General features: G+C 35.0%; 1 protein-coding gene across 6 annotated transcripts in view; it reads right to left on the reverse strand.

Moving 5' to 3' along the window:
* Window positions 1-21375, reverse strand: part of AP3B1 (adaptor related protein complex 3 subunit beta 1) — a 262957-nt gene that overhangs the window by 93732 nt on the left and 147850 nt on the right. For all 6 annotated transcript variants that reach the window (XM_023257772.2, XM_011284118.4, XM_045062465.1 and 3 more), the window contains 4 exons: window positions 11196-11382; window positions 10110-10240; window positions 4687-4795; window positions 751-913 (listed from right to left, as the gene is read on the reverse strand). In XM_023257772.2, coding sequence (XP_023113540.2) covers window positions 751-913; window positions 4687-4795; window positions 10110-10240; window positions 11196-11382 — 590 coding nt within the window. The remainder of the gene's footprint in view (window positions 1-750; window positions 914-4686; window positions 4796-10109; window positions 10241-11195; window positions 11383-21375) is intronic.

The raw sequence follows: 21375 nt of genomic DNA on the forward strand, positions 1-21375 counted from the left end.
TGGAAGTGGCAGGGCGAGCTGCTTTAATTACTGTCTGTAATAAAAGGAGCAGAGAGCGTACTGCGCCCCAATCAGTGCTGTCAGCCACGACTGAGCTGGGCTGCAAGCTCATCAAGTGAACGGGCAGCAGGCTCCCAGGGAAAGGGCCATCATGTCTGCAGAGGCCACTCGCTGACAGCAGTGGGGAAAACAGACTCATACAATCCAAGGTATTAGCCCCAATTATTCAAAATTTTAATGACACTTTAATACATGATAATGTTGATAATGGGAATCTTAAAAAGCGCGAACACTTAAATATCTTATGACCGTCTTCCTTCACAGCCCTTGACTCTAATATTTGGATCATAATCTTTTTACTATAACATTATTTAGAAAAATCAATTGTCTTACTTACATAATGGCAAAGTGTTGAAGGATTTAATTTTAGCCCTCAGCAAAATTGCTACAAAAGGTAATTAAGTGTTTCATACCTACTTCTTGATCACTTAACTCAGCCTTCCAAGGTTATACCAATTTTCAAAATGTAACCCCAAGATTTGTTCAAGTTCAAAATGAAAACTAAGCATAATAAGTAGTAGAATAATTATGTGAACTAGTATTCTAATTAATTCTACAAGATTCAGTACCTGCTTGGGGAAAAAATGCACACACTTATTTTCTCACTCACTTTATGAATTAAAGGGAAATGTTATACTGGGAGAAAATATCACAGAACGGTTTCTGAAGGAAATTCTGACAAAACATTACCGTTTCCGTTTGCTTTTGGAGTTCCTCTTGGCTGTTCTTTTGTTTCCTACTTCTGATGCACTTTCACTGTCGCTCTTATGCTCACTGGAAGAGTCCTCACTGCTGTCATCACTACTGTCTCCCTCCTCTTCTTGTTCTCCACTTGCACTTCCAGATTCACTGTCTGAAAAAATATAGTCAGATACTCCTTGATTTATAGCCATTTGGTTATACATAAGGACCCAAGTAACTGTCAGTATTCATCACAAATGAAACCAGATGTTGAATTTTAGTTTACTGGACCCCACTTGTTCAATACTCTATTTCCACGCTCCTGTCATTCAGACCCCCACATTCCTATGGCAGGGTGAGTGTGGGGAGCTCCTAAATACAGAGAAGGCATTCTGAGAGTGGGTACGGAAAAGGAAAGAAAAGAAGAATCAAGTAAACCAAATGTGAGAGAATCTTGCTTTTCAAATCCCTAAGTATCTAGTTATGGCAGAAACTTCTTTTTTTTTTTTAAACAATGACATAAGCATAATTCATTCCTCTACCAATGAGAAATTTTATTTAGAGAAGAAGGCAAGAGCTGAATATTCTCAGGAATAATTTTGAGAGGGGAATGAGCCATTCAAATCATCTGTAAGAATTTCTCAATTCAAAGGCAATAGGCAAAATTACTAATTAAAAAAGTTATTACTTATTTTAGCTAGAATAAGCACTTTCCATAGGTCAAACAGATGATAAAATGACATTGTAGAGGTAAACACTGCAATGTTTTATGTATAAATTGTGTTATACTAGGACTCCTCACAGAAGTGATATGTATAGTGTATTTATGTGTATTTGAAACATGAAGTATCATTTTTACTATCTGAAATGATTATAGGTGCAAAGCTTTAGCCCAGATAAGAGGACAGACTGTTGTCCTATCTATTATCTATCTGATGAAGTGCCCTTAGGCAGGAACACATTATAATAAGTAAATAATATCTAATTTATGAGGATTGATTTATGTATCACACAGTGAAAAGCTAAGATTACACGTATTTTTTTGGAATAGCAGACGGTGGTTACAGGCATGGGCTTTCAAACTGGAATGTCCGGGTTCAAATCCTAGCTCTGCCACTTACAACTTAAAAGACTGAGAAAGTTATTCAATCTTTCTGGGTCTTGGTTTCCTTTCCAGCAATGATGATAATAACCCTAGCTACTTTACAGAGCTGTTGTGAAGACTAAATGATTTAAAACATAGAAAGGTGATGAGGACACAACAACACCTGCCACACAGTAAGGCACTCATTATCATCAGCTTCCACAAAGGGCAAAATTTATTTTACCCAAATTTTACAAAACTGCCGAATAGGATATTTTAAATTTGTTGTGATATCAAAGCTGTGCACATGTATATATTAACTCAGATAAATGACTTATCCCATAAATAATGAGAAGAAATTACAGCATCTAAGTGACTCTCTCATGTTAATTACACGGGACTTCAACATGAATCTGGGTCTAGTTCACTTCAGGCACCATTATTTAAATATCCAAGTTAGTAAAATCCTTAAGGAAATTTGTTTATCCTCTAGAAGACTTCCTCATTGAGAAAATAATGTCATAATTTCTAATGAGAAAAGTTACTGTATTCCTCCAGTAGCTAGCACAAAATTGCTGCCACATGGCTCACATCAACCCATGAAAAGTCTCAATGGAATATTTCAAATACGTATTTTAACTCTCTCCCTATTGCAAAATAAATAAATAAGCATTAAAAAAAACAAAACAACAAACAATGCCTGGGTAGCTCAGGAAGTTGAGCATCCAACTCCTGATTTTGGCTCAGGTCATGACTGCATGGTTGGTGAGATCAAGCCCCACATTGGGATCTGTGCTGACAGCAGGGAGCCTGCTTGGGATTCTCTCTCTCCTTCTTTGCCCTTCCCCCACTTACGCATGCGCATACTCTCTCTCTCTCTCATGAAAGTATTAAGTAAACATTTTTAAAAAGTCTTTTCCTTTTTAAAGTTAGCCTATTAACAGGCATGAGCTTATGAATAAAGGGGGTGTAGACAAATATCCATATGGTAGGTACACTTGTAACTATTCAAACAGATCTTTCTCAATAGTCAACATCATTCCTAAAATCTATTTTTTTAGCATTCACAATCTAGATTGAAATATTTTCTCCATTTTCAGCTTGATATGAGGCATTACAGGTTAATTTATCAGATACAGAAAATAAAGATTTTGATAGGGGGAACAGACGAAAAAGAATGAATTACCTTAGAGTAAGGTGATGGATGACCAAGTAATAATGAAAAGCTCTTGGTTCTGCCAAGGAAAAAAGGTTTTAGAAGAAAAGGGTGTCATTTGATCTTGGCTCAGATGTCTCCCAGGTAAATTGTTTTTAATATTTAAGACAGAGAGAGAGAGAGCCAGCACATGTGCACACACAAGCAGGGGAGGCACAGAGAGAAAGGGGGAGAGAGAATCCAAAGCAGGCTCTGCCCTGGGAACACGGAGCCTGATGCAGGGCTCAAACCCCACAGACTGAGAGATCATGACCCGAGCCGAAATCCAGGGTCGGATGCTTAACTGACTGAGCCACCCAGGTGTGCCTCTTAGGTAAATTGTTAAAAAAGAGTGGGAAAAGTAACTCCAATAGGTTTCTTAAAAAACTAAAAATAGAACTACCCTATGACCCAGCAATTGCACTACTAGGCATGCATCCAAGGGATACAGGTGTGCTGTTTCAAAGGGACACATGTACCCCTGCGTTTATAGCAGCACTATAAATAATAGCCAAAGTATGGAAAGAGCCCAAATGTCCATCGATGGATGAATGGATAAAAAAGATGTGGTGTATATATATATATATATATATATACACACACACACACACACACACACACACACACACACACACACACACAATGGAGTAGTACTTGGCAATCAAAAAGAATGAAATCTTGCCATTTGCAACTACGTGGATGGAACTGGAGGGTATTATGCTAAGTTAAATTAGTCAGAGAAAGACAAACATCATATGACTTCACTCATATGAGGACTTTAAGAGACAAAACAGATGAACATAAGGGAAGGGAAACAAAAAGAATATAAAAACAGGGAGGGGGACAAAAGAGAAGAGACTCATAAATATGGAGAACAAACTGAGGGTTGCTGGAGGGGTTGTGGGTTAATCCTGAAATCACTGCTTCACTATATACTAGTTTGGATGTAAATTTTAAAAAATAAAAAAATAAAGTTAAATTACAAAGTTAAAAAAAAAGTAACTCCAATACATTTTTCATTGTGTCAGTTGCTCACAGAATTTTAGTGCTGAAGGGACTTGAAAGTATCCACCTCTATTTCTTCATTGATCAGACACAGAGAAAGGAAGGTACCTTACTCAGTTGGCAAAGCTAAAATGCAGTACTTCTAAATCCTTCCTACTCGATAGTCTTTTCATCGTATATTGTTATCCTAGTCATTTTAGCTCTTTGACTCTTTATAATACACAGAGATTTATTAATTTTAACTTCACTCTATACAGGGCCATGTAGAAATAAAAGAGTATAAAATGGATGAAGAACATATTGTGCAATGTTTAAAATAAACTTTACATTTCTACAAAAGAAAGTTACTTTTAAAGGCCCCACGAAGGGCTTATCAAATATAATGTTTTCCAGTATGCTATGAATATAACAGGCAGTGCAGGTTAGAATGCAGAAAAGCATGAGTTTCTGTTTCAACTCTATCATTTACTAGCTGGGTGTTCAAGAGGCAAAGTCAAATGAGAAAGGATGAGAAATTACTTTTAAAACAAAACAATGCATTATTGTACAAACTTTGTTTAAGCCCACTTGGTGAATATTATGTACTAGGCCTTATGTTTTGTTGGAGGCACAGTATATCAGCTTTAGTGAACGAAGTTTTTCAATAAATCATAAACCCCACCACTGTCACTGCTGCTATCAGAAGAGTCCTCTTCCTCCTCCGATTCAGAATAAAATTTCTTAGCAGGATTCTCTTTCTTTGCTTTTCCTGCTGGAGTCCATTCTTTTGCCTGTTTTTCAAAAAAGGAAAATTGTAAATATAAATGAATTCTCATTAAGGGATTCAGTCTTCTGGCAAACAATCATTCAGGATCCACTGTGAACCCAGAAGAAAGTTGCGGTCCCAACAGAGAAGGCAACTATTAGAAGAGCTGACATTAAGGCTGATTCCACTTTATTCCTAAATAGAGGAAACCAAACCTCACTCAGATTGCATTCTGTTAAATCAACAACTTTATTTTACATAAAAGACTTTTGTATTTGTTGGTCTGCAAGAGATGTGAACTAAAGTAATATACTCTAGAAGATGTGAGGCATTTAGAGGCGGACACAATAACAGCATGAAGAAACGAAAGATCAGAGCTTAATACTGAAGTTAAAAAAAAAAAAAAAACACCTGAAAACAGTACAGGCAAATCAACAATCCTAACCATCTCAGCAGCCTAACCCCTCAGGTAATATTTGATTTCTCTTTCTCTTTCATATCCTAAATATCTAATCCACGAAAAAGCTTTTAGCTACCTTGGTCAGAGCCATCTTCTCTCAGATTACTGCAACTGCTTATTTTGCTTCTATCATACCCCCCATTCCCCAACTCCAAATTTGCTTATCACAGCAGCTAAAATGACTGAATTAAAGCCTGAGTCTAATCAAGCCTATGTGGGGTTTGAAAGCTTGCCACAGCTCTCCATTTCACTCAGAAAAAGCTAGTCCTTACAAAAATCTGCTTGCCTTACATGACCAACCCCCCCCCCCCTTGCCTTTCTGACCTCCTTCTGCTTCTTTCTGGCCCACTTTGCACCACAACTGTTCCCTCACACACCTCAGGTATGCTCCCCTGAAGGGCCTTTCCCCAGCTGACTGCACTTCCAATGCTCTCCCCCAGATAACTGCACATCTCACTCCCTCCCTCACTTCCTTCAAGTCTTTGCACAAAAGTCACCTCAGAGAGGACTACTCTATTTAAAATTCCAACCTCTCATGCCTGGCACTTCTGTACTTTGCTGTATTCTTTTTTATTTTATTTTATTTTATTTTGGTCACAGCACTTATCGGTTTCCAACATACTATAAATACAATTTACATATTTATTTTTATTGTCAGTCTGTCACTGCTAGAACATCAGCTTCTGGAGAGCAGGGGTATTTGAATACTTTGTACACTGACAGATCTCAAAAGTGTCTGGCACAATAATGATTAGTTGTGTGAATAGCTCCTCAAAGACTTTAATGCACTGAATTAAGTAAAATAAATTATTTTCATAATTGTGACTTTGATTTATCAAGAAAAAATTAAATCCTGTTTCATATATTCTGTTATAGGGCAGACAAATCTCTATTTTTTAAGAAGTCAAAAATGGTTACAACTCATTTATTTATCAAAAATTTTTTTTCCTTTTTAATTTTTTTTAAGGTTTATTTATTTTTGAGAGAGACGGAGTGCCAATGGGGGAGGGGCAGAGAAAGAGGAGTCACAGAATCCAAAGCAGGCTCCAGGCTCCGAGTTGTCAACACAGAGCCTGACATGGGGCTCAAACCTACAAACCATGAGATCATGACCTGAGTTGAAGTCGGATGTTTAACTGACTGAGCCACCCAGGCTCTTATCAAAATTTCAATTGAGTTCCTATTATGTGCCAGCTGGCTAGAGCATATATTTTGCTGTAAAGGAATTTATAGCATGACAGAGGTTTAAGAATGGTTCTCAACACTGGATGCATGTGAGAGTCAACTGGAATATTTTGTAAAATACTAACACACACAAAAAATATACTAATTCTGAAAAAGCTAATGCCTGGGATTTACCTCCTAAGATTCTGATTTAAATGGTCTGCAGCAAGTCTCACATAGGTTTGTTTTTAAAGATTTCCATATGATTATAATATGCAGCCAGGGTTGTAAACCACTGATCTAGAGGACTTTAGGGCTTAAGGTATGTTGCTCAAAAAGATAAGCTTCAATAACCTGGAAAATTACTATATGGACAATAATAGAAAAATGAGTAAAAATTACTTGAATATATTTGAATATGATACATAAGGTCAGCAGTACTACTTTCTTTCCATATATATTTAAAATGCTGTCTTCCAAATATGAATAAAGATGCTGTTCTATAAACAAAGTTCTATATTTAATAAACAATTCAGTTCATATTTTTTCTTAAATCCTTAAAACAAACGTATTTTTTCTGAAGCCTGGTAAAAAATGGCCGGATCAATTTCTGGGGAAAAAAAAAAATATTTAATCTAGATGGCTTTCAGGGTAAGACCAAATTAACAAATAAGGAAAATTAGGGTTCTATGCTCAAAAAGGCAAATTATCTTGACATGGCCATGAACTCTTTATTCATGGAGTTTTAGGTTTTAAACAATAAAAATATTTTAACTTTTTTATAGTCTTTTATGACCATGATAATTAAATCATTCTAAGCATCAGAAATAATGGAGAAAGAGAAGAGGAAGAGAATAATGAAGGACTAAATAGAAAAATCCTAGGAGGGATAAAATATCAAAAGTAGATGTGTTTACAAAGTAAAATACCTTTGATATGAAAAAGATGGTCTGTCCCTAAGGGGGTGAGATTTTCTAGAACTGAGCAAAAAAATTTGAAAGGATCTTCAAAACTTATTGGTATCATAATATAAATATACGTTATATCCAATATCCTGGAAAAGGTAGGGTGCAATTCTAAGTCATTTCTGGTGTCAATATAACTAGTTTCCCTGTCAGATTACCTAAACCTAGGCATTTTTCTTAACTAAGGTTATATTTCATAATAATGAAATGTGATCCTATAAGATCACGGCATTGTAAAACTAGGATAACACAGTGTACTATGTGCATGAAATGCATTGATGTGACTTTGGAGGAGGGGTGGTAGAGTGAGAGGTAAGAAAGACTATAAGGAACACTACTTTCTGCACTGTTGCAGCTGCACTGGATAATAAAACTAGGTATATTAATTTTATACTTAATTGTATCTCTTACAGTATAATTTTAAGCCAACATGTCCAGAGACCAGTAGATTAAAAGTTTTCTGCATGGTATCAGTGGATAGTGACAGTTTTCTTCAACTAGGTTCCATCACTTTTAATTATTCTCCACAATAAGTTATCAGTTATTAATTTCTAGTATGCAATCAGCAAAAAGGAAAAGAAATCAACTTGTCTCTGTTGAACTGGGCAGATGAAATGAACATGAGAAGACAGGTTAAGTACCGTCCCTATAAGGTAGTTAAAACTTAGAAGAGCACAAGACAATGGAAAAAGACAGCCAAACAACCAATCCATCAGCCAACATAAGGATAGCACTGAAACCAAATTAAACTGTGTAGCATTGCTATCAATTTCTGGGAAGATAAACTATTTTTATTTTAATTTTTTTTGGTGGAGTGGGGTAGCAAGGAGGAAGGACAGGATGGAAATGCAGAGGAGGATAAAAGGATGGTTGTACATGTGCCAAAGCATTATGTACCCAATAATGGAAAAGGACAGAACCATAAAAACAATGAGCAGCCATAATACGAAATTAGCAGAGATTAAATCTATGGAAATAATCATAACAAAGAACATGTCTTTGTATACTAACATCTGACACAAAGTTGCACAAATAAGCCAATCTTTGAAGAGTATTTAAGAGCATACAGATCTGAGTGAAAATCAACAAACTTAATTTCAAGAAGGAATGGACACACAATTAGTTTTAGTAAGTTTTACATTTTTTTAAATCACCTCTAAACAGAGATCATTTGTCACAACATAAAAATGACAGTGCCAAGTACTAGTACTAAGAATAGCACAGATTTGCAAACAAGCTCAAGCTTTCTCTCTTCACATTACATAATAAAATGTAGGCAATAACAACATGAACGGTGGACTCTGATCTGTGTTGGAATCCCAGTTCCATCACTTACTAGCTATATAAGCTTGGGCAATTTACTTAGGTTCTCTGCACCCTAGTTTCCTCAACTGGAAAATAGGAACAACGATAACCATCATTTACAATCATTATGAGGTTTAAACAAGATAATGTGTGTAAAACATTATCAAAGTGCCAAGGTTTGCTAAATTGAGTCATTATTAGTTATTATCACTTCTGGCCGTGCTTCAAAGCCAGGATAAGTTTGAGTAGTTAAGAGAAACGTATTTTTCAAAAGGACCAAATTACATGGCTATACCTATTACAGAAATTCTTCTATTTAAAGTAATAAAGGGGCACCTGGGTGGCTCAGTGGTTTAAGTGTCCAACTCTTGATTTTGGCTCAGCTCACGATCTCACAGTTGTGACACTGAGCCCCACGTTGGGTTCTGCACTGAAAGTGTGGAGCCTGCTTGGGATTCTCTCTCTCCCTCTCTCTTTGCCCCTCCCCTGCCTGCATGCTCTCTGTCTCTCTCAAAATAAATAAATAAATAAATAAACTTAAAAAAAAATAAAGTAACAAATATTTCCATCCATCATAAGTGGAAAATTTAATAGGTAGGAAGGTTAATGTACTTTCTCATAGGAATCAGTGGTAAAGAACTCTGGTTATCTGAATCTTAGTTTAATACATCTTTCCTATCAGAAAAGCACCCAGAATGTAATACCTAATTGTTCTTTTTTATTAATCCTACTTAAAAAAATATTGGATATGTTTCACATGATCAATTTCTAAAGACATCAGAAGACCTCCTTATTTTTCTTGTTGATGTAAGAAAAGGATAACATTAGAAAGAACATTAACTCTTTCATTTTAGTAGCCAGAATTTTTTAAAGATCTAGGGAAAGAGTATTTATGTGAGAGCTTTTTTTTTTAATGTGAAAGCAACGTAATATTCTTATTAGTTATGACCTTATCTAAAGACATCGTTTGTACACAATGCGACCTGTTTATATTTAGGCTGCACTTAAAACAGGTTCACCAGAAAATCCAGAAGAACACTTTGTATGGTTTTTCTGGGAGAGAACAGCAAAAATTATTTAGAAAAATATTGACAGGAAGCTTATGAATCTCTAAACAAAGTAGAAAAAGCTCAATCCAATGACACTAAATACCTTAGAAATTGAATCTACACAGCTACAAATGCAATACCAAAAATGTGGGTGGCACTGATGCAGAGAATTCAATTCTCTATTTCCTTGAAGAAAAGGAACAGTACATGTACAATGACATAGGAATACTACAATATTCAGTTCCCAAAACAGCGAGATATATCTAATACATTACATTTAGAAATACCAGAACAATTTTCAATTTTCAACCCCTTAAAAAAGCTTTTATATAAAACAATAGTTATTCTAGAATCTCCCACTGCTTGACAAAATTAATTTCAGAAAGGTCAACTTACCAACTCTATTACTTCTACATTTCGAACTGATGGGTCCGGCGCCACCTCTGGCCAATTAGATAATTCCAGGTACCCGGTAGCTTTAGTGTTGAGAGTATGAGATAAAGTGCCAAGCTGGAAATGATCCCTATCTATTAAAATAGAGGAAAATACAAAATAAACAATATGAGCTGTATATAACAGAGAACAATCCCAATCAGAGCTCAAGGTAATTGGCATATTACCTCAAATGTCAAGGAATAAATATAAACTAGGAAGCTCTTCATAGGTCAAAAAACTGATTTCAGTCCATAGATTACAATAATCTCCCCCATAATGGTCAATAAAAAAGCTAATCAGTCAGTGTGTTTAGAGGTGTTGCTCTGAAATGTAGCTTCTCTAAAAATTACTTTACTGTGAATATTAAGAATGACAGCACAGTTAAACAATCCATATACATGTCTTAGCACAAACACATTCAGAATTTTAATAGTTTTTCTACAATACTGAACTGCTTTTTATCACCGACAATTAAATAAGAAACAATATGAAAACCAAGGTATACAATCATTTGATTCTAACTCTAATGGCTACTTGTTAAATTGATAAAATTACTCCTTTTTAAAAAGCTGGAAAAAATAAGTCAACTTCCATCTTGAAAAACAAATTTAAATATAAAGGGATATTTTTAAGAAATAATTCTTCCTAGAAAAGTTATGTTAGTGTACATAGAGTATTTAATTAGTAAAAACTCACTATTAAGGTATATTATATTCCTTATTAAATGAGGCTATTTAAAATGGGAATGAAGTCAATGTCAATAAGAAGAACACAGCTTTAATCTATTGTTCAGCTGAACTGCTTAGTAAGAATAAAAATAAACTCAGAAGACTGAAATTACTTAGGTAAATAAGGTCTATAAAAAAACGTTAATATGAAGGTTGCTCTGGAGAACAGATGAGTAGAAAGCATAGTGTTCTTACATATTTATGTATATTAATCACTTATATTTTCTAAGAGCTAAATTTTAAATGTATTAGAAATGGGACATATTGTCATAATTTTTTAGGTAATGTGTATTTTGCCATTATATTCTGATAATAATACCTTTAAAAGGAGATTCAAGCAGTGGTGCAGGTTTTTGTGCTAGGAATATTTTTTTGGCATATTTACTTAAAGCTCCACTCTTCTCATTCGGAACAATAAGCTGCCTAATAAATCTTGTACGGTCTCTGATGTCGTAGTTTTGATCATACTTGCCGAGATTTAATATGTACTGGGTAAGCAATTTTGTCTGTTGGAAAAAAACAGAACAAGATGAGAATACAGTTATTTATGATTATTGATAACTCTGGATAAACATATTTAAAGAGGTAATAAAAATGAATGGTTATGTCAAACAAATGTTGTTCCGTAGGGAATATGCATTTCTAACGCTGCAAATGGAATTTTGAAGCCAAAGCACATGTCCTCTTCAGTATTGGGGAGGTGAATGCTGAGTACTGAGAAGCAGCCATGTGCTAGATTATTAAACTGCTGAAGTGGAAAGAAAGGCATCATTAAAAAAATAATCATATATGGCAAACCCGCTGAAGGGTCTACGTGAGAATAATGAATGTGGAAATACAACTAAAAACATGGCACTCAAAACTTAATCGGAAAAATATGCAGGACATCAAAACATCAGAGAGTATTAGGGGGCTGGCAAACTGCTTCTCCTGAGGTGTGTTTTATGAAGAGATACTGTCCCTGGCATAAGCAGTGTCTGCACTCTGACTGCACTCAGTTACTTTACCCTGAATTATGACCCATTAAAGCAGACACATGAATCACTGAACTGGATTACTGCAAATTATTTGCAGTGCATTTAGCTGTTACTTTTTCATAAAAGCAAGCTGCTGATGCCCTCTAAAAACTAGGATAAAAGACTCCTTCCATTTCTTTCCCATGCTGCTTATAGCCTCTAGTAATATTGGTCATTTATTTATTTATGTAAGGCAGCAACTTATTACAGTAGCTTTTACACTGTAATAAGATTTCCTAAGTCAATTTTTGAATGTACTACATTAACATGTATTGAGATAATTTTAATAGTAATTAAACCAAATTTGAAATGTTATCAAAATAGGTTTGAATTTTAAACTCCAGTTACTTTATTGAAAGAGCATAGTTTTAATTTAGGTTACACAAATACAATTGTAACTATAAATTAAACAGGATTCATAATATATGGAAAAAATAAACATCGACATTAGAACATTTTATAGACATTAATAAAGGATAAAAAATGAAATCAATCAAGTCAGGCACAGCTAAAGACAATTCAAGAACAAAAAGTCAAAGTATAGAAATGGTGTGGTAAACTCTTTTACAATAATAATTGGTTAAGATAATTGATTTGAATAGAAAGCAACCTTCTTGCAGTAACAATGTATTTAAAGAGCATTAACCTAGTTTCAAAAAAGTAGAACTATAAAAAATACAAGTGAAAAATGTTAATAGAGTTATTAGGAATTTGGTTACCAATAATTGCTATTCACTAATTAGTAGACCATGGTGGTTCAACTGCAAATGAGAAAAATTCATTTTTAAAGAAAATTAGCAAAATATTCACCAAATGAGGAATACAGCTCAAAAAAAGTGTGGTATCCTGGACTGTGTTATTAACTTTCTGAGATAGCCTGGCAAATATACTAACCCTTAGTTATCTCAAATGCACAGTGAGAATTTACAACTAGGTTAACTCTCAAGTCCTTCTGAGTGGTGAGATTTAGAATATGCAACTAAAATAAAGAAAAAAATTAGTCTGTTCATTGCAGTGATTTTCAAAATTTTAATTTCAGCATAGTTAACACAGTGTTATATTAGTTTCAGATGTGCAATCTAGTGATTAATTTTTGTGAGCTATTGGAGTGACACATTTCTGATCCCCAAAATTAATTTTTAGAAAATTAAACTACCTCAATATATTAATAGACACTAATGAAAGGGAATTTTTAGGAATTAAAATTTTGTAATTTTTAAAGTATCCATTTATTGACTACAAAACTTGTTTTGTTACACTGGTGGCCTTATAAAATAGTTCTATTAAAAATCCATTTTCGGGGCATCTGGGCGGCTCAGTAGGTTAGGCATTCCACGTGGGCTCAGGTCATGATCTCACAGCTCATGAGTTTGAGCCCTGCATCGTGATCTGTGCTGAGAGCTCAGAGCCTGGAGCCTGCTTCGGATTCTGTGTCTCCCTCTCTCTCTGCCCCTCCCCAACTCACACTCTGCCCCCCATTCTCTCTCTCTCTTCCTCCCTTTCAAACATAAACATTAAAAAATACTTTAAAAAATCCATTTTCAAAACTAAAATTCTTTTTTTCAAAACTAAAATTTTCTAAAAGATAAAAACCTATCTATATATAATGATGCATCAAAAACATAAGTAATTATTCACTATATGTTCATACACTTTAATCAGTTTCTAAGGTGTATCTACCTCTAATAATAAGTCATTGACATTTCTCTGAAGAACATATTTTTATATGGCTTTATTTTCAGATTTTTAAAAAAAGTAAGATTGTCTAATAAATCTTTTTCAAAATTGAATTTTATGATCAATAATTACAAAACTGTTGACATTTTCAGCGTACTCTTCTCTATAGACCATAATATTTGTAATGAAGAAAACACCCTCTTTACATTAGACAATCTGGTAAGATTAAAGAAAATCCTGTTGAAAGAAGGATATTCTCACCATGCTTTCTTTTTCATGTTGAAATCTGTAAATATGTTAAGCCCTGATATGTAACTTTTACCCCTCCATTCAATGAAACTTTTTTTTTGATAATTATTTTTATGAGACAAAACTTTTAAATAATTCTCAGGGTGCCTGGGTGGCTCAGTTGATTGAGCGTCCAATTCTTGATTTTGCCTCAGGGTCAAGATCCCATGGTCTTATGATCGAGCCCCATGTTAGGGTCTGTGCAGACAGCATGGAGCCTGCTTAGGATTCTCTCTCTCCCTCTCTCTGCCCCTCTCCTGTTCACAAACACCCCCCCCCCCCAAATAAATAAACAAACATTAAAAATAAAAGATTCTTTCTTCCCTTCTGCTCCTATCCCCAATCAAGCTTTCTCTCTCTAAACTTAGAAAAAAAACAACTTTTTAAGTAATTCTCTTTATACTTTTTAACATATTTCACCAAATTTAGAAAATGCAAAATCAACAGCATTTACAGCATTTTTGACAGAATAAACTTCCAAATGCTTTATTTTGATTCCATTTATGGCAAAATGGAACAAACATACAAAAGCTTTGAGTGAAAAAAATCAACCTAGTAACGAAATTAATCAATTTTCTATTTGAAAACTGGCATTGTTTAGGTCCTTTTTCTGCTAATGGAGCCAAGACATTAATAGTTACTACTTCCTTCTTCATATGTAAAAAGAGAACTTGGAATAAAAAATGAAGAAAATTAATTTTTAAACAGTTATCTAAATGAGATCTTGTATCAAGAAAGCTATGTAAACATCTTTTGTACCCGTATGTATTTGTCATCTGGAGACACAATCTTTTTTTTTTTTTTTTTTTTTTTAATGTTTATTTATTTTTGAGACAGACAGAGACAGAGCATGAGCAGGGGAGGGGAGAGAGAGAGAGGGAGACACAGAATCTGAAGCAGGCTCCAGGCCTTGAGCTGTCAGCACAGAGCCTGATGCGGGGCTCAAACTCACCAACTGTGAGAACATGACCTGAGCTCGAAGTCAGTCGCTAACTTACTGAGCCATCCAGGCGTCCCTGGAGACACAATCTTCTTAAAATAACTCTTAACTTCTTTTTAAAAATTTAAAAATGTATTTAAATCCAAGTTAGTTAACATATAGTGTAATAATGATTTCAGCAGTAGAATTTAGTGATTTGTCACTTACATATAACACCCAGAGCTCATCCCTACAACTCAACTTTTTAAATAGATGCTGATCCTTTTTCAGTACATTTTATCTTCTGGTCGTTGTGTGGTCGGTGACATCACTACAACTCTCATAGTGGCTGGTAAACACTGATAAACATTTTGTGCACAGTGAGTACTGAGAAAGAAAGTCAGTACTTCATTCTTCATTAAGTCTATACTTCCATCTTTAAAAAATGATTGCTGCTGGGTTTATAACAAGATAAAGAAAGAACTTCCCAATAATAAAATACATAGGCTTTAGATTTACGCTGCACAATAAATGACAGAAGTAGCGAAGTGAGAGTGTTCTGCCCACTCTCTAACGATCTATGGCAGGACTGTCTCTTGCACATATTTCATCTACAACCCACCTCAAACTTCCCATGTTTTCCTCTGACTCTCTCCACTGACAACTGACAGCTTCATGCTTTGCACAGGCCATGGCACAACCATACAAGTTGCCAGTGTGGCCAGCAGATGAAACACTTGCACGTATCTTACCACCAGTGAAAAACTGAAGAATTTAGCTCCTTGCCCTGTCAGGGCACACTGCATTTTACCAGCACACATTCTGCATGCCGCTCTAAAAAAGAGAAATTAAGCTACATCTCAAAAAGGTTGGAAAAACAAGGTCTTTCTGATTTAAATGTCTCACATAAGAAAATGAAATCTCTCTTCATTGCACTAGTGTGTTACATGTCATTAGACAAAACCACAGCAGAGGTGAAAAGTACAATGTGGAGGTCTACGAACTTAGTCTGACCTAGTTTAACACAACTATTGATAAAAATGAAAAATGTGAGACAAATCCCAAACTAAATGAGACACAGAGGCAAGAGACATAAATGAGATCTGTTCCGGCCAACAGTTACAAAGAAAGTAAACAATGGTCAAGTTAATAATCATGGGTATTTAATACAATCAAAGACTCAATCCAAAACCAGACGGGACATTAAACAGTACCTTTAAAGAGGTTTTACTCATAAAATTATAAAAGAAAAAGAGAATAATACAGTGTACCCTTAATAAGAAAATATTAATATCTTATACACAGCTATTTGTTAAATTTTGATTTCAGATTATTTTTTTCTACTTAGATTTAGGGACTATGAGCAGTACTAACTAACAGATAATGCTACCCAGACACTATACCTATTATATTCCTTTCAGAATGACTCTGTCACTGTAATATAGAAAAAATGAATTTTAGGGAATGCTGTATAAAAGTTTTTTAATCCATTATTTATTTATTATTATTTTTTTTAATTTTTTTTCAACTTTTATTTATTTTTGGGACAGAGAGAGACAGAGCATGAACGGGGGAGGGGCAGAGAGAGAGGGAGACACAGAATCGGAAACAGGCTTCAGGCTCCGAGCCATCAGCCCAGAGCCTGACGCGGGGCTTGAACTCACGGACCGCGAGATCGTGACCTGGCTGAAGTCGGACGCTTAACCGACTGCGCCACCCAGGCGCCCCTTTTAATCCATTATTTAAAAAAAAAACTCAAAATATGGGCTTCATATTTCTACCTAAGCACTCTGACAAGTAATAAACATAAATATTTGCACAAACAATAGCTTTCTTCAAATATTTAGTAAGTCAGCACAAAATAGTAAAAAAGGTATCTTAAAATATACTACTAAAATCAGATGAGATATATTTTTAATTTAAGGAAAATAAAAAAGTACACAGAATTCAGCATTTAGCATAGTGAAGATTAATATTGGTTCCACACAGCTGTTATTCTGAGAAAGAAGGATACTGGTAATTGGTTTGGTAAATGAAAGAAAGCAACACAAAATTCTTAACCTAAACCAGAGGGAAATCTAAGCAGTACCAGTGTTCCATGTCATCAATTTCATCACTTCATGACTAACCAGGATTCTTTATGTGACTTGGATGAAATTTCATAAATTTAACAGTATTCATATTTTTGTCAACTTGAAAAGTATTCTGTAAGTTCTTTCTTTACAAGCTGTATTTACTCGAGTTTCTTAAAGCCAAAAAAATATATAACCAAGAAAGGGTAGAGGCGTCACAGCACAGAGCCTGAGACCCTTTTGCTAAGTCATGTTAAAGAAGCTGGGGGCAGAGATAGATTTCACCTAAGACCTGAATCACGGGGCAAAAGAGAATTTGCTTTTAACTTCAGGAAGGATGCCCAAGATGTAACTGTGATTTATAAAATTTCTTACTAAGAACCAAGAAGTCTAAAAAGTAATACAAAGAAAATGCAAATATTAAGGATACTCAATGAATCACTCTTTTCTAACTGCAGAAAAGCAGAAACCTGTCTCACAGAAAATCAGAGTTAATTAAAATGCATGAATTATATCTATACATGTCAATATTTTAGAAACATGGTATTAGGTGAAAAAAGTAGGTTACAAAGTATACAAAAAAATACAGTATCTACCTATGCAAAATTGCAAAACCCACACAACAGTAACATAGTGTGTGAGCATATACTCATATACTAAAAATGTAAAAACACACATAACTGAACACACTACCATTATGACAGCAGCTACTTGCCACATTCCTTTAGTATATGTGCTGCCGAAGCGAGCACTGCCACATTCCTTTAAAAAAGAATAACAATTATGGCAAAAACATTGAGTTAGTCTTAGTGGTATATATGTATTTATATTATTTTGCACTTCTCTATAGGTTTGGGTTATTTCATAATTAAAACGAAAACATGACGGGCACCTGGGTGGCTCAGTCCGTTAAGTGTCCGACTTTGGCTCAAGTCATGATCTCACAAGTCTGTGAGTTCGATCCCTATGTCGGGCTCGGTGCTGACAGCTCAGAGCCTGGAGTCTGCTTTGGATTCTGTGCACCCCCTCTCTCTACCCCTCCCCCTCTCATGCTGTGTCTCGCTCTGTCTCTCAAAAATAAATAAATGTTAAAAAAAAAAAAAATTAGGGGCACCTGGGTGGCTCAGTCAGTTGAGTGTCCGAGTTTGGCTCGGGTCATGATCTTGCTCGTGGGTTCGAGCCCCATGTCAGGCTGACGGCTCAGAGCCTGGAACCTGCTTTGGATTCTATGTCTCCCTCCTTCTCTGTGCCTCCCCTGCTCACGTTCCCTCTCTCTCTCAAAATATATAAACATTAAAAAAATGTTTTTAATTAAAAAAAAAAGAAAACAGCTAAGTGAAACACTAAGCTATAATACTTACCACTACATTTAAAAGATTATAGGAAGTTAAAAAAATGCACCCTTTATTCATTAATTTTTAGTTGCTATTAATCCCTTTAATAAACTCAGTTTTCTCAGACCTCAGTAGACTATTGCAAATCAGTCTTTACACTATGTCCTAAGAGTTGTAGAGCTTCAGCAACTTCAACTGCCCCTTGCCCCCTCTCCCATTCTTTCTCTTTTAATTAAATTAAATTAAATTAAATTAAGAAATTATAATAATTCCCAATTTACAAAGGATAAAACTAAGTCTTGGATAGGTTATATAATTTGTCCAAAATTATGTACCTAATAAGTGGCAAAACAGGATATGAAGCCAGACAATGTAATATTGGAGCCTATACTCTCAATCACTACCTGCCCTCCAGTAACTGACATCAAATAGTTCTATGGTAGTCATCACACACAGTTAATCTGCTTTCCAAATACAATCTTCCATCTGAAATAACTCAGAGAAAACTAAAGAAGCTTACTGAAGAAATACACATATGGAGTTATAATTATAATGTAACAGTTAAAAAAAAACTATATGAACCAGCTTTATATATCTATACCTAAAAAGAAAAATATTAAAATGTTAAAGAGGAATATATAATACTAATGATAAACAAGATATTGATTTTTTTGATACTGTATTTTTCAGTTCTAAAAAACTTCCGTTTGAGTCTTTTGTATAATTATATTTCTCTGAGAATTCTTATCTTTTTATTCATGGTGGGTATATTTTCCTTTATATTGCTGACCCCACTTATAAAAAGCTGCTACAAAATGTTTGCTTGCAAATTCCAACATCTGGATCATCTCAGGGTTAGCTTCTGTTGTTTTTTCCAATTTTCTTGAAAAGTGATCACACTTTCCTGTGTGTGTGTGTGTGTGTGTGTGTGTGTGTGTGTGTGTGATAAAACACATAATAATTACCGTCCTAACCACTTTTAACTGTGCAATTCATGCAGAATATTGTACAACCAATACCACCATCCATCTCCCAAAATTTTTATATCTTTGTAAATTGAAACCCCATACCCTTTAAATAATAGCTCCTCATTCTGATTCCTCATATGTAGAATAATTTTGGATTGTATCTTGGAAATTACGAATGTTATATTATAGAGGCCGTGGACATGGTTACACTCTTTGAGTGAGTACTGATTTTTGTTTATTTTAGCAGTTAACTTGGTCGAGTTCAAAGTGAAAACTTTGTTTCTTTGGTGCAGCTCAAATTTCAGTTCAGTTCCTTTATACTCAGCTGTGCTGCTCTGAATGCACCTTGAGCATGTGTGGTTCAGGGGTCAACCAAAATTATTCACAGATCCTGAGGCTCCCCCACTATGGCTCTCTCCTTTCTATTATTCTTCCTTTACTTTCCAACATCTATAGTTTCCCTGAACTATGTTCTCTACTTCCTCAGGCCAGAAGGACCTTGGGTTTTCTTTTGGAGTTTTAGCACCTGTGTGTAGTGCCAACTGTAGCCCATCCTCTTGGATAAAAGCCATAAAAGTGGCAACATTCCCTCTGTGCCACTCTCTTCTTCCAAGTGTTAATTTCCCTCCAGGATCTTACTGCTTTTCTTCACTCTTCTGAGACTTTGGGCATTTATTTATTTTTTGTATTTTTTCCAGAGTTGTTCTCTGTGGAGGGTCAGTCCAGCAGGAGCTAACTCGACACACTGAAAGCAGACTGTTGGCTTATTTGTAAATGAGTTTTCACACCAGGTAAAAATATTTTGAGGTATTAAAGAAGTTCATTACTCAATTATTCCTCAAGCCAACAAATGAACACAGCATGCTCAATCTTATAAAAATTAACTTCGACATTTCCTATAACTAAATAATTCAATAACAATTCTGGGATGCTCACTAAGTTATTCCACAGGGAATTCAGATCGACAAATAAATGTCAGGACTTCATGGCAAACCAGTCCCTGGGCACTGCCACAGTTCAGTCTTAAAGATGGCCAAAATAAATTAAATACAGAACATAAATTTTTTACAGTTAGCCCAAAGAAATCATTTTAGTCTCTCTCTCTTATTCAACAGGTATGAAGCACACAATTTAAAAATGCTGTCAAGCGGATGGTGCTAAAAAGTGCCCTTTAATGCTTATTTTACCAATTTTCTCAACCCCCTTTTCTTAATGAGAGACTGAAGAGCACAACCCTAGAGACACTGTCATTCACCTATTTTTATATTTAATCATTTAAAAACGAGTTATACAAAAATATATGCGAAAATTTGGTATATTTTCAGGGTGCCTCAGTGGCTCAGTCAGTTAAGCGCCCAATTCTTGATTTCAGCTCAGGACATGATCCCAGGGTCATGGGATTGAGCCCCACATCACAATTTACCCTGAGCTTGGAGCCTGTTTAAGATTCTCTCTATCTACCTCTGCCCCCCTCCCTTGCTCACACTCTGTATCTAAAATAATAAATAAATGAATGAAGGAATGAATGAATGAAAAATTTGGTGCATTTTCTAAACATTAATATGCCTTCACGAGTTGGTGGTGAAGTCTATTTGTGTTTATCAGAAATATTATTCTAAAATATACAATAGAACAGTTCAGAAGTTGAGCTCCAAAACTTCATTTAACAATACAGCTCAAGAAAAAAACATCTGGTACAAGCTACGTTGTCTTCAAATTCAAAAGCTATGGAATATATTCTGTAATTCCTGAACAAATAGTACCACTTTCCATTGTTTCTTTATAGCTACAAAGAGGACCAAAAACAGAACCTTTATTTAGCTTTATAAGACATAACTACTTTTGTTCTTGATTAACATACTGATTTTGTACTAATTTTTTAATAACCTAGAAGCTAGATACATTTAGAGTAGCCAATTCCAGGTGTTATAATGACTTTTACAATACCACATGTATTTAGAGAACACAGGGAGTTCTCAGGCTAAGATGGCGTTTTTATCAATAAACAAGAAACTTGCAGCAAAGCTGTTTCATGACTCTCACCGCCCTTCTCATTCTATATGGCAAATCACTCCTTGTAAGTCCTTAGTCAAGAATCTTATCCTTCACAAAACGTTCTCTTATCTCTTACCTCCTTCCACTTCTGACTTGCAATAACTTTCTCCTCTGGAGTTCCACCATATCTTAACACCTCTATTACAGCACTTACCACACCTATTTCATCG

The sequence above is a fragment of the Felis catus genome, chromosome A1 (genome assembly GCF_018350175.1).
Source record: "Felis catus isolate Fca126 chromosome A1, F.catus_Fca126_mat1.0, whole genome shotgun sequence".
NCBI classification, from domain to species: Eukaryota; Metazoa; Chordata; class Mammalia; order Carnivora; family Felidae; genus Felis; species Felis catus.